The sequence below is a fragment of the Haematobia irritans genome, chromosome 1 (assembly GCF_050003625.1).
Source record: "Haematobia irritans isolate KBUSLIRL chromosome 1, ASM5000362v1, whole genome shotgun sequence".
NCBI lineage: Eukaryota > Metazoa > Arthropoda > Insecta > Diptera > Muscidae > Haematobia > Haematobia irritans.
The window spans coordinates 188,169,546-188,187,633 of NC_134397.1; the positions used below are offsets into that span (position 1 = coordinate 188,169,546).

General features: G+C 34.7%; 1 protein-coding gene across 1 annotated transcript in view; it reads right to left on the reverse strand.

Moving 5' to 3' along the window:
• The window catches only part of beat-VII (Immunoglobulin domain-containing protein beaten path VII), a 275,572-nt gene that overhangs the window by 212,249 nt on the left and 45,235 nt on the right, over positions 1–18,088 (reverse strand). Inside the window, exons 3-5 of the mRNA XM_075304937.1 lie at positions 7,882–7,977; positions 7,443–7,578; positions 6,967–7,103 (exon numbers count right to left, since the gene is read on the reverse strand). Coding sequence (XP_075161052.1) covers positions 6,967–7,103; positions 7,443–7,578; positions 7,882–7,977 — 369 coding nt within the window. The remainder of the gene's footprint in view (positions 1–6,966; positions 7,104–7,442; positions 7,579–7,881; positions 7,978–18,088) is intronic.

Genomic DNA, 18,088 nt, shown 5'->3' on the forward strand with positions numbered 1-18,088 from the left:
GCATGTACGAAAGTGATACAAAATGCTGTTATCCTCAAAGGCCCAATGCAATTTAAAATTTAAAGCTCGTCGACCAACTGAAATTTGTACAAAACGGGTGACTATGAATTCAAATAAATTGGCAACGATGGAGTATTTGTGTCCTACACTATAATATTGACAGTTGTGTGTATTTTATATGATATGGGTCACATCGGCCTATTGGTTTCCGCCCATATGTATGAGTAGTATGAGAATTCTCGATCAGCATATAAATAGATCACAGTTCAATGGTGGACATTTGTATCACCGTCTATCCATTATCCGCCTATCTCGTGTATTTGTGCTACACAAGAATTGAAGTATTAAGTTAAAATAAAATAAAATAAAATAAAATAAAATAGCTTTTCTGAAAAGAAACTTCATTGACTTGCCTGTATTCGAGGTAGATGTAAGAAAGAAAAAGTTAAATACTCGCAAGCAAAGAAGTTACAATTGCATCATATAGTAAATTCATTAGCGTAGCTAGACAATTTTCCTAGGGGGGGCTATAGCCCCCCTAGCTAAAAATTTATAGACTGAACTTATAGGTTCAATTAATGTTTTATTTCATAAAATTGAATAAAAAATTGGGCATCAAAATAACTCGACAATTAATTTATAATAAAGCAACTAAAAGTACTTCCACACTTTTCCCAGCAAGAAAATTGTGAGTTGTTCTAAAGGCACAACTTTAAAAGTACTTCCAAAAATGTCCTCAATTATTTTAACTACTTCATTTTTTACTTATTTTTTTTCCTTATTTTTAAGTGTAATTTTTTGTTTTCTTTTTTTTTCAAATAGTTTAAATAAAGAGTAAGAATAAATAAATTGGTACAAATTATTCAAATTTTGCCACAAAACTGCTAAATCCATTATAGAAAAATCGGTAAGTTTGGAAATTATTCGAGGAAAAACGTTTCAAACAAGCGTCAGAATGCATTAAAAATCATAAAAACAATATAAAAATTATTTATTTGGGAAAATATCACAAAATTTTTTAATTCACATTCAAAACACTGAATTCGGATCTCACCTTAAGAAGTGATGCAAATTTATTGCAACGGCTGTTAAAACGGTGAACATTTGTCCTATGACAAGCTCATATTACATTCATTGCTTCTCCGCCAATTTTGCACCACTTCTAGACCCAAAAAAACATTTTCACTACTTTTTAGGCAACGCTTTTTCGCAGCATTATTAAGATATTAATTTATGAAAGAATGTTTTAATATCAATTACTATTTTTTAAATTAAATTGACTAAACGAAATCAATCATAAGTTCAACCACAGCTTTATTTCATAAATATCTGACTTCAAACATTGCCATCGGCAACTGCTACCACAACCCAAGTAATTCGATTGTTCATGAAAGTCATTAGCGGAACTTTGTGCAATTGTATATACTTGTTTTATTTTTCTAAAAATTAAAAAAAAATATTGACATTTATTGAAAAATGGAAAATCATAAATAGAGTTTCAAATTCTGGGGGGGGGGCTAAAATTTTTCTGGGGGGGTCTAAGCCCCCTCCCCAGAGGCCTTCCTACGCTTATGAGTAAATTTAGCCGCACCCTGTATGTACGTAAGTAATATTTTGCTCACACTCATGACGGAACTCAAACACACTCACGAAGAGAAAATATAATTATGGGCATATGTGGACCAATTTTTGCGTGGTGGTTAGAGGCCATATGGTATATTGGCATCACATACCAAATTTCAACCGGATCGGACGAAGTTTGCATCTATAGCTGTCTCCGGAATTCAAATCTGTAGATCTGTTTATATAGAGGGTCTATTATGGGCCTATATGAAGCAATTTTTGCATGGTTGTTAGAGGCCATATGCTAATGCTACGTACCAAATTTTCTCCTCTAAGAGGCTCCGAAAGTCAATTCAGTGGATCAATTTATATGGGGGCTATACATAAAAGTGGTCCGATATGGCTCATTTGCAATACCATCCGACGTATATCAATAACAACTACTTCTGCCAAGTTTCAAGTCGATAACTTGTTTCGTTCGGAAGCTTGCGTGATTTCAACGCGAATGACATTTCACTCACCTTCACATATGTACATTCACGAAACAAAATGTTTATTCACGCACGCTCACGCACTATACGTGTGGTAACCGACCACACTCACGCACATTCACGACGAAACGAAAACCTGTATTCACACAGGCTCACGCACGAATTACTTTTAAGGACCCATGCTAACGCACGATTCACGACAATACACGACAAATTAACGAGACTCACAATATCTTCCAACCGGGAATGAGCAGCGGTAACAAAATTCGAAAATCAAAATCGAATAATTTCGACAGCTGTATTAATTTCAGTTAAGATACGAGTAAGAATTAAATCTAATTTTTTTTTTCGTGAGCGTAATTTTGCAGAAATTTTATTCAGGCACATTTACGTAGCGATTTTATTTCTCAAGCACAACATATTTGTTTCAGTCGCAATCACGCACATTCACGAGAGTTGCTTCAGATTTTGTTCACGACGCACGTGATTCACGCGTGTCACAACAATTTCGTGTCACGCGCACACCTCTAATGTCAACACACGGACGGACACTTATACACTTTATGGATCTGAGACCAATATTTCGATGTGTTACAAACGGAATGACAAAGTTAATATATCCTATGGTGGAGAATACAAAAATACCCGGAGAAGTCTAAACAATACTACAGCAATTCAAAAAAATTTAGATTTAAAATTTCATCAGATCAAGAAGTCAAGTCGGAAGATCGGTCTGTAGGTGGTTTGTAACAAAACACGCACCGATAAAGTCGATCTTCGAACTTGATGTGCCTGCATAAGGCACTCGACAGGACAGAATTTCTGTCTATGTCACACTGAAAAAATATTGTCGTGAATACAGAGATTTCACGTCCTTAAAATACAAATGCACATTTTGCTTAGAACACATTTCTGTGGTATAAAGTTGTTTTCTTTGTCCAAAAGTCTATAAACTTTTTAATGAAGTCATTTTATCTTTATAGTTAACAGGTTGGCTGATAAGTCCCCGTTCTAACAAAGAACAAGTATACAGTCGACTCCGCTTTAGCGCAATGCGCTTTACTGAAAAACCTCGGATAACTGAAATCGATCGCATTCCCCAGTTGTTTTTTCTGTCCATTTCATTTAAATTACTCCGCTTTAGTGAAACTCCGCTTAACTGAAAAAATCGGATTACTGAAAAGTTTTTTGTGTTCAAATGAGTTTCGTCACAGTAGTATGACTTCGCTTTACTGAAAATGCCACATTCTCGCTATTGAGAGAGAGTACATTTTCTTCTCCGTATTGAGAACGCTTTATTTCAAGTGAAGATGGCACTTTCAAAACAGTTTAAATCACTCTGTAAATAAAATCAACTGAAAGGTAAAATTGTAGATGGCACACACACGGAATCAAACACCTTGTTTTTATTATTTTATGTACATAGCATTGGTCATAAGTTCGGTTAACTGAAATTGAGTGGATTTTTTTCCAGTTATACGGAGTCCGCTTTACTGAAACTTTTTCAGTTATCCGAAGTTCGCATTACTGGAAGTTTTTTTCAGTTATCCGTAGTCCGCTTTAGCAAAAACTTCGGATAACTGAAATTAAATGGCTGCATTTTTAACGTTTCAGTAAAGCGGAGTCGACTGTATACGGCCGTAAGTTAGGCCAGGCCGCATCTTATGTACCCTTCACCATGGATTGCGTAGAAACTTCTACGAAAGACTGTCATCCACAATCGAATTACTTGGGTTGTGGTATCTTAAAACTTCTTAACATGGTTTTCTAAATTGTGAGTTAGTCCATACGTGTTATATATTAGACAAAAAAGGTATGTATAGGTAAGTCTACAAATAATTACGAATCAATATGGACTTTTGCACGGTACGTGGAGAGCCAGAATTGAAATATGGGGGTCGTTTATATGTGGGCTATATACAATTATGAACTTGATATAGTCCAATTTTTGTGTGATTGGGGATCTATTTATCTGAGGGCTATATATAACTATAGACCGATATGGACCTAGTTAGACATGGTTGTTAACGGCCATATACTAGCAAAATGTACCAAATTTCAACTGACTCGGATGAAGTTTGCTCCTCCAAGAGGCTCCAAAATCAAAACTCGGGATCGGTTTATATGGGGGCTATATATGATTATTGGCTGATATGGACCACTTGTGGCATGGTTGTTAAATATCATGTACTTACATCACGTACCAAATTTCAACCGAATCGGATGAATTTTGCTCTTCCAAGGGGCTGCGGAGGTCAAATCTGGGGATCGGTTTATATGGGGGCTATATATAATTATGGACCGATTTTGAGCAATATTTTCATGGGTGTTTGAGGCCATATATTAACACCACATACCAAATTTCAACCGAATCGTTCATTTCATTTCATTTTGCTCTTCGACGAGGCTCCGGAGGTCAAATCTTGGGATCGGTTTATATGGGGTCTATATATAATTATGGACCGATATGGACCAATTTTTGCATGGTTGTTAGAGACCATATATTAACACCATGTACCAAATTTCAGTCGGATCGGATGAAATATGCTTCTCTTAGAGGCTCCACAAGACAAATCTGGGGATCGGTTTATATGGGGGCTATATATAATTATGGACCGATGTGGACCAATTTTTGCATGGTTGTGAGAGACCATATACTAACACCATGTACCAAATTTCGGATGAAATTGGGATCGGTAAGCCCAATTTGGGGGTCCGTTTATATGGGGGCTATACGTAAAAGTGGACCGATATGGCCCATTTGCAATACCGTTCGGCCTACATCAATAACAACTACTTGTGCCAAGTTTCAAGTCGATAGCTTGTTTCATTCGGAAGTTAGCGTGATTTCAACAGACGGACGGACGGACTGACGGACATGCTCAGATCGACTCAGAATTTCACCACGACCCAGAATATATATACTTTATGGGGTCTTAGAGCAATATTTCGATGTGTTACAAAAGGAATGACAAATTTAATATACCCCCATCCTATGGTGGAGGGTATAAAAACACATTTTTTTGTCAAAATTCGTTTTTATTATTCAACATAGCTCCATTCAAGTGCGATACAACGATTATAACGACCTTTCAATTTTTTGATACCATTTTGGTAGTACTCCTTCGGTTTTGTCTCAAAATAGGCCTCAGTTTCGGTGATCACCTCTTCATTGCTGCCAAATTTTTCCCTGCGAGCATTCTTTTGAGGTCTGAGAACAAGAAAAAGTCGCTGGGAGCAAGTTCTGGAGAATACGTGGGTGGGGAAGCAAATCGAAGCCCAATTCATGAATTTTTGCCATCGTTCTCAATGACTTGTGGCACGGTGCGTTGTCTTGGTGGAACAACGCTTTTTTCTTCTTCATATGGGGCCGTTTTGTCGCGATTTCGACCTTCAAACGCTCCAATAACGCCATATAATAGTCACTGTTGATGGTTTTTCCCTTATCAAGATAATCGATAAAAATTATTCCATGCGCATCCCAAAAAACAGAGGCCATTATTTTGCCAGCGGACTTTTGAGTGTTTCCAGGCTTCGGAGACGGTTCACCGGTCGCTGTCCACTCAGCCGACTGTCGATTGGACCCAGGAGTGTAGTGATGGAGCCATGTTTCATCTATTGTCACATATCGACGGAAAAACTCGGGTGTATTATGAGTTAACAGCTGCAAACACCGCTCAGAATCATCAACACGTTGTTGTTTTTGGTCACATGTGAGCACGCGCGGCACCCATTTTGCATAGAGCTTCCGCATATCCAAATATTGATGAATGACCTCGTAGCAAATTTAAACCCGATCGGATGAAGTTTGGTTCTCTTAGAGGCTCCGCAAGCCAAATCTGGGGGTGGGTATATATGGGGCCTATATGTAAAAGTGGTCCAATATGGCCCATTTGCAATACCACCCGACCTATATCAATAACAACTACTTATGCCAAGTTTCAAGTCGATAGCTTCGGAAGTTAGTGTGATTCAATAGAGGGACGGACATGCTTAGATCGACTCAGAATTTCACCACGAACCAGAATATATATACTTTATTGGGTCTTAGAGCAATATTTTGATGTGTTACAAATGGAATGACAAAGATAATATACACCTATATCCTATGGTGGAGGGTATAAAAATGCAAGTTTTGCCACAAGTACTGAACTTCTCTCATATCAATGAGTTCTGTCCGATTCTATGTTTGACTCAATGACTATGGACCTTCTTTGTATAGTCGAGTATGAATTTACGAGTAGAGAAGCTTTGAAACACTCAGAAATATCATAACAGAGGAGATAACCAAGCACTGAAAATCTTGTTGCTATTGGTCAAAATTGGGATTTAACCCTTGTATGCAAGGCGTGAATGCTAACCATTGCACCATGGTGGCTGGTACAAAATTTTAATCCCATAGAAAATTTAAAGGAAACAAAATGAAATAGAAAATGAAATAGAAAATGAACTCAAACCCGAAGTAATGCTAAAGCGGTCCCGGGGTGTGCTATCACTACGTCCTTCATTATTTAAGACTGAAGCGTGATTACAACAGACAATCAGATGGAATTCGTTAGACCGTCTTAGAATTTCTCCCTAATCATGAATATGTATATTTTATATGGTCAAAAATCGATATTTCGAGGTGTTACAAATAAAATGGCAAACTAATTATAACCATATCCTATGGTAGTGGGAATGAAAACTAGTAGCAATTTGATTAGAAATACGAAAAGATTTTATTCGATTACCCAAACAGAGATGAACAGTATGGCCCCTATAAAAAGATTTTTGTTTTTTTTTTCAAATCAAAAGTTCCATAAATTGACATTTCACAATTTTTGAAATCCGGAGTTGTTAATTTTTTTTTTTTTGTTTCCATACCAAATACCATAGATATTGTTCACTTATGAAAAACTTTGAAACCTACCTTTTTGTTATTTATGAGCCATGTAATATGCGGTGGTGGTCGAGCTCGAGTTGTATTACATAGTACCATTAGACGTTCTCCAATAGCTACTGGACTACGTTTGCGAAACCGTATCACTGGTGGTCCTGTTTGTGGTACTGAAAATTTTAAAATATTAAGGTTATTATTGAAAGTAAATTAATGTGTACATTACTATTAACCCTTTGACTACCGGTGTCCATTGATCATGCAAAAACGATCCCGTAATCTAAAATCCCTCTTAATTAGTTTCGCATTATTATTCAATTTTAATTTGATTTAGCGACGATTATTGTGCACCACTTTCGAATCCAAAATTTACATTTTCATTGTCTATTTTGTAACACTTTTGTGGCACTTATAATTAAATTTCCATTAAATTATAATTGAATCACACTCATATCCTCCATATACCGTCACAACAATTAAATATAATATTATTATTTAAGTGTACTTACAAAAAACGCTTAGTAAGTGCTCGCCAGATGCCTTGGTGTACAGTGGTGATGTCATCGATACCTCACAATGAAATTGTCCCGACAATTTGAAATCCACATTGGTCAGTGTCACTTGGGAAGCATTTGAATTGTCTCGCTTTATTTGTATTTTTTAGTTTTTTTTTTTTTTTGTAGTATTTTTTCCCCGGACAAACGCCAGAGCATAAACACAATGCAATATAACCAAAAGAGTAGAAAAAAGAAGAGAGAGAGAGAAAAAACGGCAACAATTAACTAATTATAGTCATTCATTTCATTAATTCATATTTATTCAGGTTTTCCTTTTTTTCCATTTGGTGTGTGGTTTTTCACTGTTTGTTGCCATAATTGTCATGACAATGATGGGGAAATAGAGCATACAATGTAGCCAACTGATCAATCAATGTCCTTTGATACTTACATCGATTGTGGCTCCTTCCATGGAGAAATTTTTAAATGGTGGCTTTCGTCCCTTGACATATTCGAAGAATTTCATTTCTTCTCTGAACCATGAGACCTGTAATTATACCAAAAAACCAAAGAGAAAGTGTGGGTGTAATGACAAAACCATTTGGAAGATTGTTATGATGGACGCTGAAAAGGAGTATACTACAATCAAAATAAAAAAAGTTAAAATATTTACTTTGTAATTTCATTGAAATGTTTAAATTTTATTATGAATTTTTAAGCTGAATAGATTGTCCTTTAAACTTTGATGATACACAAAACTAATATTTTTTTCTTCAATCACAAAATGAATTGATCCAATTGATTTTTTTATTGAAATGTCTTCAATCACGGAAAGGATAGTATCAATTAAAAAATTATTTGATACTATTAATTTGTGTGATTGATTTTTGTTTCAATTATAAAATTTGTTGAATCAATTAAATTTTTAATTGTATATGTGTTTAAGACTTTAATTGAAAAGTTTTCGTGAAATTTTTTTCTGTGTAGACAGAAAAGAGATATGTTATTAAGAGTAGTGGACTACACTCAGATATATATCTAAACTATTAAGAAACACGTGATATCGGCATGTATGTATGTGTAGAATACTCGTATGTAATACTCTACACCTTAGTCGGGGAACTTGTATCCAAATGCGTTTTAAGGGAGACTTGTATATAAACCCGTAAGTGCGGCAGAACCGAATCAGGGTGTTTGATGAAATAACGCCTTTCACATGATTTGGCATATAAAATCCATAAATTTTTACACACAATAGATGAATAAGCATGATAAGTAAATTCGGGAAATTTCCATTTATTTTCGTGCAATTTCCCAGCAAAACAATTTGGAAGTACTTCCAAAGGCACAACTTCCACTTCCAAAAGATGCACTCCCAATGATGTTCTTTATTTTAACTACCCAGGAAGTTCTTTTAATTCAATTTTTTATAATTTGATTTTTTCATACCTTTTATGGATAATTTTAACTTTTTATAACCTTCACCACTACTGTGGTACAGGGTATAATAATTTTGTGCATTTGTATGTAACGCCAAGAAGGAAAAGTCGGAGACCCATCGTTTAGTATACCGATCGTCTTAGAATTAAATTCTGAGTCGATTTAGCGATGTCCGTCTGTCTGTCTGTTGGTGTATTTTTGTGTGCAAAGTACAGCTCGCAGTTTTAGTCCGATTGTCCTAAAATTTGGTACAGGGTCCTGTTTCGGCTCAAACACGATCCCTATTGATTTTGGAAAAAATCTGGTCATAATTGGCGTGTATATCAACCGATCTTCCTCAAATTCCGTGCATTCGAATATTTTATGAGTTTCGAAAAACTTGCAAAATATCAGCCAAACCGGTTCAGATTTAGATATAGCTCCCATATATAGCTTTCGCCCGACTTACATTCATTTGCCCACAAAGGCCAATTTTTTGCTCCGATTTAGTTGAAATTTTGCACAGAGAGTAGAATTAGCATTATAGTTATGCGTGTCAAATTTTATTGAAATCGGTTCAGATTTAGATATAGCTCTCATATATATCGTTCGCCCGATTTAAACTTATATGGCCACAGTGGCCAATTTTTTACTCCGATTTAATTGAAATTTTGCACAGGGAGTAGACTTAGCATTGTAGCTATGCGTGCAAAATTTGGTTGAAATCGGTTCAGATTTAGATATATCTCCCACATATAGCTTTTGCCCGATTTACACTCATATGACCACAGAGGCGAATTTTTTGCTCCGATTTAGTTGACATTTTGCATTGGGAGTAGAATTAGCATTGTAGCTATCCGTGTTAAATTTGGTTGAAATCTGTTAAGATTTAGATATATCTCCCATATATAACAGGTTGGCTGATAAGTCCCCGGTCTGACACAAAGATGGCGTCGCTAGTATTAAATGTATATTATTTTTATATAGTACCAACCTTCAAATGATTCGGGTCAAAATTTGACGTCTGCAAGGCAATTAGTTTGTGAGACAGAGCGTTTTTTGTGAAGCACCTTTTGTTATTGTAAAAAAATGAAAAAAAGGAATCTCGTGTTTTGATAAAATACTGTTTTCTGAAGGGAAAAAATACGGTGGAAGCAAAAACTTGGCTTGATAATGAGTTTCCGGACTCTGCCTCAGGGAAATCAACAATAATTGATTGGTATGCAAAATTCAAGCGTGGTGAAATGAGCACGGATGACGGTGGAGAGGTGGTTACCGACGAAAACATCAAAAAAATCCACAAAATGATTTTGAATGACCGTAAAATGAAGTTGGTCGAGATAGCAGAGGCCTTAAAGATATGGAAAGAACTTGTTGGTCATATCATTCATCAATATTTGGATATGCGGAAGCTCTGTGCAAAATGGGTGCCGCGCGAGCTCACATTTGACCAAAAACAACAACATGTTGATGATTCTGAGCGGTGTTTGCACTGTTAACTCGTAATACACCCGAGTTTTTCCGTCGATATGTGACAATGGATGAAACATGGCTCCATCACTACACTCCTGAGTCCAATCGACAGTCGGCTGAGTGGACAGCGACCGGTGAACCGTCTCCGAAGCGTGGAAAGACTCAAAAGTCCGCTGGCAAAATAATGGCATCTGTTTTTTGGCATGCGCGTGGAATAGTTTTTATCGATTATCTTGAGAAGGGAAAACCATCAACAGTGAATATTATATGGCGTTATTGGAGCGTTTGAATGTCGAAATCGCGGCAAAACGGCCCCATATGAAGAAAAAAAGTGTTGTTCCACCAAGACAACGCACCGTGCCCCAAGTCATTGAGAACGATGACAAAAATTCATGAAATGGGCATCGAATTGCTTCCCCACCCACCGTATTCTCCAGATCTGGCCCCCAGCGACTTTTTCTTGTTCTCAGACCTCAAAAGGATGCTCGCAGAGAAAAAATTTGGCTGCAATAAAGAGGTGATCGCCGAAACTGAGGCCTATTTTGAAGCAAAACCGAAGGAGTACTACCAAAATGGTATCAAAAAATTGGAAGGTCGTTATAATCGTTGTATCGCCCTTGAAGGGAACTATGTTGAATAATAAAAACGAATTTTGACAAAAAAAAAATGTGTTGTTCTTTGTTAGACCGGGGACTTATCAGCCAACCTGTTAGCTTTCGCCCGATTTACACTCATATGACCACAGAGGCTAATTTTTAACTCCGATTTAGTTGAAATTTTGCATAGGGAGTAGAATTAGTATTGTAGCTATGCGTGCCAAATTTGGTTGAAATCGGTTCAGATTTAGATATAGCTCGCATATATATGTTTTTCTGATTTCGACAAAAATGGTCAAAATACCAATATTTTCCTTGTAAAATCGCCACTGCTTAGTCGAAAAGTGGTAAAAATGACTCTAATTTTCCTAAACTTCTAATACATATATATCGAGCGATAAATCATAAATAAACTTTTGCGAAGTTTCCTTAAAATTGCTTCAGATTTAAATGTCTCACATTTTTTTTTTCTAACATTGTGTTCCACCCTAGTGCATTAGCCGACTTAAATTTTGAGTCTATAGATTTTGTAGAACTCTATCAAATTCTGTCCAGATCGAGTGATATTTCTATGTATTTGGGACAAACCTTTATATATAGCCCCCAATTATCACAATGGACTGAATAGTCTAAGTGAGCCTGAATCTTAATCGGGCTGCCACTTTAACCTAAAGGGTGATTCTTTTGAGGTTAGGATTTTCATGCATTAGTATTTGACAGATCACGTGGGATTTCAGACATGGTGTCAAAGAGAAAGATGCTCAGTATGCTTTGACATTTCATCATGAATAGACTTACGATCTGCCACAACGTCGAATTTTCAGTGAATGGGCCCTAGAAAAGTTGGCAGAAAATCCGCTTTTTTATCGACAAATTTTGTTCAGCGATGAGGCTCATTTCTGGTTGAATGGCTACGTAAATAAGCAAAATTGCCGCATTTGGAGTGAAGAGCAACCAGAAGCCGTTCAAGAACTGCCCATGCATCCCGAAAAATGCACTGTTTGGTGTGGTTTGTACGCTGGTGGAATCATTGGACCGTATTTTTTCAAAGATGCTGTTGGACGCAACGTTACGGTGAATGGCGATCGCTATCGTTCGATGCTAACAAACTTTTTGTTGCCAAAAATGGAAGAACTGAACTTGGTTGACATGTGGTTTCAACAAGATGGCGCTACATGCCACACAGCTCGCGATTCTATGGCCATTTTGAGGGAAAACTTCGGAGAACAATTCATCTCAAGAAATGGACCGGTATGTTGGCCACCAAGATCATGCGATTTGACGCCTTTAGACTATTTTTTGTGGGGCTACGTCAAGTCTAAAGTCTACAGAAATAAGCCAGCAACTATTCCAGCTTTGGAAGACAACATTTCCGAAGAAATTCGGGCTATTCCGGCCGAAATGCTCGAAAAAGTTGCCCAAAATTGGACTTTCCGAGTGGACCACCTAAGACGCAGCCGCGGTCAACATTTAAATGAAATTATCTTCAAAAAGTAAATGTCATGGACCAATCTAACGTTTCAAATAAAGAACCGATGAGATTTTGCAAATTTTATGCGTTTTTTTTTAAAAAAAAGTTATCAAGCTCTTAACAAATCACCCTTTATATAGCCCCCAACATATTCGACGGATGTGATATGGTAACGAAAATTTAGATCTACAAAGTTGTGCAGGGTATAATATAGTCGGCCCCGCCCGACTTTAGACTTTCCTTACTTGTTTTAAATACTTCAAAATTTTGTAACTAAACAGGTTTTTATGCAAATTAGTTTTTAGCATTGCGTTATTCATTAGATCAAAGAACGGTATGACTGTAAACGAAAAGCAACTTACAATTGAGGAGCAGGTGGGCTGAATCGATCCATTTTAATGTCCACCACCATAACATTTTATTTGAAATATTTCGAACAATCGATTTTATTTTTATACCATCCACCATAGCATGGTGGAGGTAACACATCGAAATATTGTTCTAAGACCCCATAAATATATATATATATATATATATATATATATATATATATATATATATATATATATATATATATATATATATATATATATATATATATATATATATATATATATATATATATATATATATATATATATATATATATATATATATATATATATATATATATATATATATATATATTCTGGGTCGTGGTGAAATTCTGATTCAATCTAAGCATGTCCGTACGTCCGTCCGTATGTTGAAATCACGCTAACTTCCGAACGAAACAAGCTATCGACTTGAAATTTGACACAAGTAGTTGTTATTTATGTAGGTCGTATGGTATTGCATATCGGTCCACTTTTACGAATAGCCCCCATATAAACCGATCCCCAGATTTGGATTGCTGAGCCTCTACGAAAAGCAAAATTTCATCCGATACGGCTGAAATTTGGTACATGGTGTAAGTATATGGTCTCTAACAACTATGCAAACATTGGTCCACATCGGTTCACAATTATATAGTCCCCATAAATTCCGATCCCCTGATTTGGCTTGCGGAGCCTCTTAGAGAAGCAAATTTCATCCGATCCGGCTGAAATTTGGTACATGTCTAATAACCATGCAAAAATTGGTCCGCATCGGTCCTTAATTATATATAGCCCCCATATAAACCGATCCCCAGATTTGACCTCTAGAGCATCTTGAAAGATCAAAATTCATTTGATTCAGTTGAAATTTGGTACGTGATGTTAGTATATGGTATCCAACAACCATGCAGCAATTGGTTCATATCAGTCAATAATTATATATAGCCCCCATATAAACCGATCCCGAGATTTGGTTTTGGAGCCTCTTGGAGAAGCAAATTTCATCCGAGTATGTTAAAATTTGATACATTGTGCTAGTATATGGCCATTAATAACCATGCCTAGCGAGGTCCATATCGGTCTATAGTTATATATAGCCCTCAGTAAATCGATCCCCAATCAAAAAAAAAAAAATTATAGAAATTCATGATTGTACTTTCAAGAAAATTTTGTCAAAATTTTTTTTTTTGTGTAGAAAATTTTGTCAAAATTTTATTTCTATACAAAAGTTTGTCAAAATTTTATTTCTATAGAATTTTTTTCCAAAACTTTATTTCTATAGAAAATTTTGTAAAATTTAGTTCTATAGAAACTTTTGAAAAATTTATTTCTATAGAAAATTTTGCAAACTTTTATTTCTATAGAGAATTTAGCAAAATTTAATTCTATTGAAATTTTTGCAAAATTTTATTTCTATAGAAATTTTTGCAAAATTTTGCAAACTTTTATTTCTATAGAAAATTTTGCAAAATTTAATTCTATAGAAAATTTTGCAGACTTTTATGTCTATAGACAATTTTATTCTATAGAAAATTTAGCAAAATTTTATTTCTATAGAAAATTTTGCAAAATTTTATTTCTATAGAACATTTTGCAAAATTTTATTTCTATAGAAAATTTTGCAAAATTTTATTTCTATAGAAAATTTTGCAGACTTTTATTTCTATAGAAAAATTTTGCAAAATTTTATTTCTATAGAAAATTTTGCAGACTTTTATTTCTATAGACAATTTTGCAAACTTTTATTTCTATATAAAATATTGCAAAATTTTATCTCTGTTGATAAGTTTTTCAAAAAATTATTGCTATAGAAAATTTTGTCAAAATTTTATTTCTATAGAAAATTTTGTTAAAATTTTATTTCTAAAGAAAATTTTGTTAAAATTCTATTTCTAAAGAAAATTTTGTCAAGATTTTATTTCTATAAAAAAAATTGTTAAAATTTTATTTCTATAGATATTTTGGTCAAAACTTTATTTCTACAGAAAATTTTCTCAAAATTTTATTTCTACAGAAATTTTCTCAAAATTTGAAGTATTTGAGATCTTATCGAATGTAGATGTAAATACATCTGTATATGAATGAAATTTGCAAACATTTACCAGGCGCCTATTTTTATATGACATAAGCGTTAAAGCTCTTGTCAAATACGACTTAACAATAATTTGAAAGATGTGTATGAAATCTTCATAGAACAAAAACATAATATTCCTACATTGACACATAAATACATATCTGCAAACATTTTATCTCTTCTGTTCTTAGAAAGATTTTACATGAAATCTCTCTGATGTAAGTTGGCTAACACATTTCTCTTGCAATGAGTTGCATATTATTATTGACAGGCACAATGGTGACATTTATTAAATCGCAAATGGAAGAAAAAAAAACACAAAGACGGAGAAAGTCGGAAGCGGAAATTTCACAACAAAAACAATGGCTGACATATTTCAAATGAGAAACTATGAAGGACAACGTTCTACATTTATGAAAGAGTTGTGGAACAGTCATTCAATGTGAAATCACAACCACTTACAGCCACTCAAACATGTGACATTAGAACATTTGTATTTAAATAAAAATTCTAAAATGACCTTGTAATGTTTTTAAGGAAAGTTAATATGTGTGTAAATATTTTAGTTTAGATAACAAAAAATAAATGCATCGGCAAAAATGGGTTACTTCATTTGCTTATAAAGTTGTTGATGGCAAGGTATTTTTAAGACTTTTAACATTGTCTTCTAAAGTGTAAGTTAGTCCATATGGGGTTTAAAAAGCGTCGCCAAAAAGTAGTAAAAATATTCTTTTTGGATCCGGAAGTGGTGCGAAATTGGAGCAGAAGCGATCAATTTAGCATGGGTTTGAAATGATATCCACCATTTCAACAGCCGTTGCACTGAATTTGCATCACTTCTTAAGGTGTGATCTGAATTTAGTGTTTTGGATGTGTCTTCTATGCAAAATTCGTAGTCGTATTTTAAGGACATAAAATCCTTGGCCTCACGACAATATTTTTTTCAGTGTACTAAGCTTGATCTCAAATATTTCAATAATTTTCAATTTTTATAGAATGGATTTAAATTTTGTTCTACAAAATTCCAATAATATGTACCATTTAATTAGTTCCTATTCAGTTTTTACCCTATTTGAAACAAAACAAGTAAGGAAAGTCTAAAGTCGGGCGGGGCCGACTATATTATACCCTGCACCACTTTGTAAATCCACATTTTCGATACTTTATCAAACCAATACATACCCAGCAAAAACTCTCATTACCCGGTAATCTTGTAGATAAGCCTATTTAAAAATTAATAACCACTTATTAATTAGCATCGCTTCGGATTACATTTACATAAGCATGTCCTAGGAGGAAAGTACTTCTCCCCAGGCATACTTTCGGCCACAAAATAAGTAGTGCATTTAAAGCATATAATCACCTAATATGTAATGACTTATTCGTAGATACACCAAAGCTTGCAAAATAGCCACTTATTGTCTCAGGCAACCAAATCTCGAAAATATTGATTTCTATCGCCGATCAAATTAATGTCACACTTAAAATAGAAATAAATGTAGGTTGTTTAAGGGAGTTGGATTCGTGAATTACGTTATAATATATCCAATAGCCAATTCACATAAGGTTCGAAATCTACTAAAAGTGGATTTTAAGTCTCTTTTTTATAAGGCAAATGGCATTTGAAATTTAGTTTAAGCGCATTTTGGAAGTGTAATGTCAATGAGGTATAAGAAAGCATTTATTTAAAACATAATATGATAATGTCATTAAACACAAGTATTATGAAATATTTGTGATAAAAAAATCTTAACGGAAAAATCTTCAGAGTTATCGTTACATTACATATTCTTTTGTGCTCGATTATGTGAATACTTATATTAACTACAACTGCCTAAAAATTTGAGAATAACAATTCGAAAATTACCGAGAAGTATTTATTTTTGTCATTACAAGTTAGTCATTATAACTCGCCGCAATGTAATGCAACGTGTAATGACAGCTTTACTCCTGCTAATGTCAATTGTAATGAGATGTGGTTACCTAGTTTTTGCTGGGATACATTTAAATCTGACTCCATCTGAACAAAATTTATAATCTATAGACTTAAAATTTAAGTCGGCTAAAGCCCTGGATAGTACCCTATGTTACTAAAAAATATGGGAAACATTTTAATCTGAACCAATTGTGAGGCAACTTCGCAAAAGTGTATTTATGATTTATCGGCCGATAGATATGTATTAGAAATAAAGGAAATTTTGAGTCACTTTTACAAGTTTTCGACTTAGCAGTGGCGATTTTTTAAGGAAAATGTGGGTATTTTGGTCATTTTTACCCAAATCGGAAAAGCATATATATGGAAGCTATATAGAAATCTGAATCGATTTCAACCAAATTTGACATGCATACTTAGTATTTTAATTCTACTCCCTGTGAAAAATTTCACGTAAATCGGACTACAACTTTGAACTCTGGGGTCATATGACGGAAAATCGGGAGACAGATATATATGGGAGCTATATCTAAGTCTGAACCGACATCAATAAAATTTAGCATACTTGACTACATTAATAATTGTACTATTAGTGCAAAAGTTCAACCGAATTGGGCTAAAACTCTGGCTTCTGGGGCCATATAAGTCTATATCGGGCGAAAGATGTATATGAGAGCTATATCTCAATTTGAACCGATTTCAGTCAAATTTGGCACACCTGACAACAGTACTTATTGTCCTCCTGCTGCAAAATTTCAAGCAAATTAGGGTAAAATTCTGGCTTCTGAGGCCATATAAGTGCATATCGGGCGAAAGATATATATGGGAGTTATATCTAAATCTGAACCGTTTCCAAAATCAGTAGGTTAGGTTAGGTGGCAGCCCGATGTATTAAGCTCACTTAAACTATTCAGTCCATTGTGATACCACATTGGTGAAAATCAATAAGGTTCTATTCTGACCCAAAACAGGAACTTGTGCGAAATTTGAAGGCGATTGGACTAAACTGCGACCTAGATTTTGATTACAAAAATGTGTTCACAGACAGACGGACGGACAGACGGACATGGCTATATCGACTCAGGAGCCCACCCTGAGCATTATTGCCAAAGACACCATGTGTCCATCGCGTCTCTTTCTGGGTTTTGCAAACATATGCACTAACTTATAATACCCTGATCCACTGTGTGGCGCAGGGTATAAAAATAATTAAAAATGTGAAAAAAAACGAGTTATGAAAATAAATAAAAATAAATTTGAATTAAAAGAACTTCACGAGTAGTTAAAATAACTAATATCTTTGGGAGGGCATTTTTTTAAAATCGTGTTTTTAGAA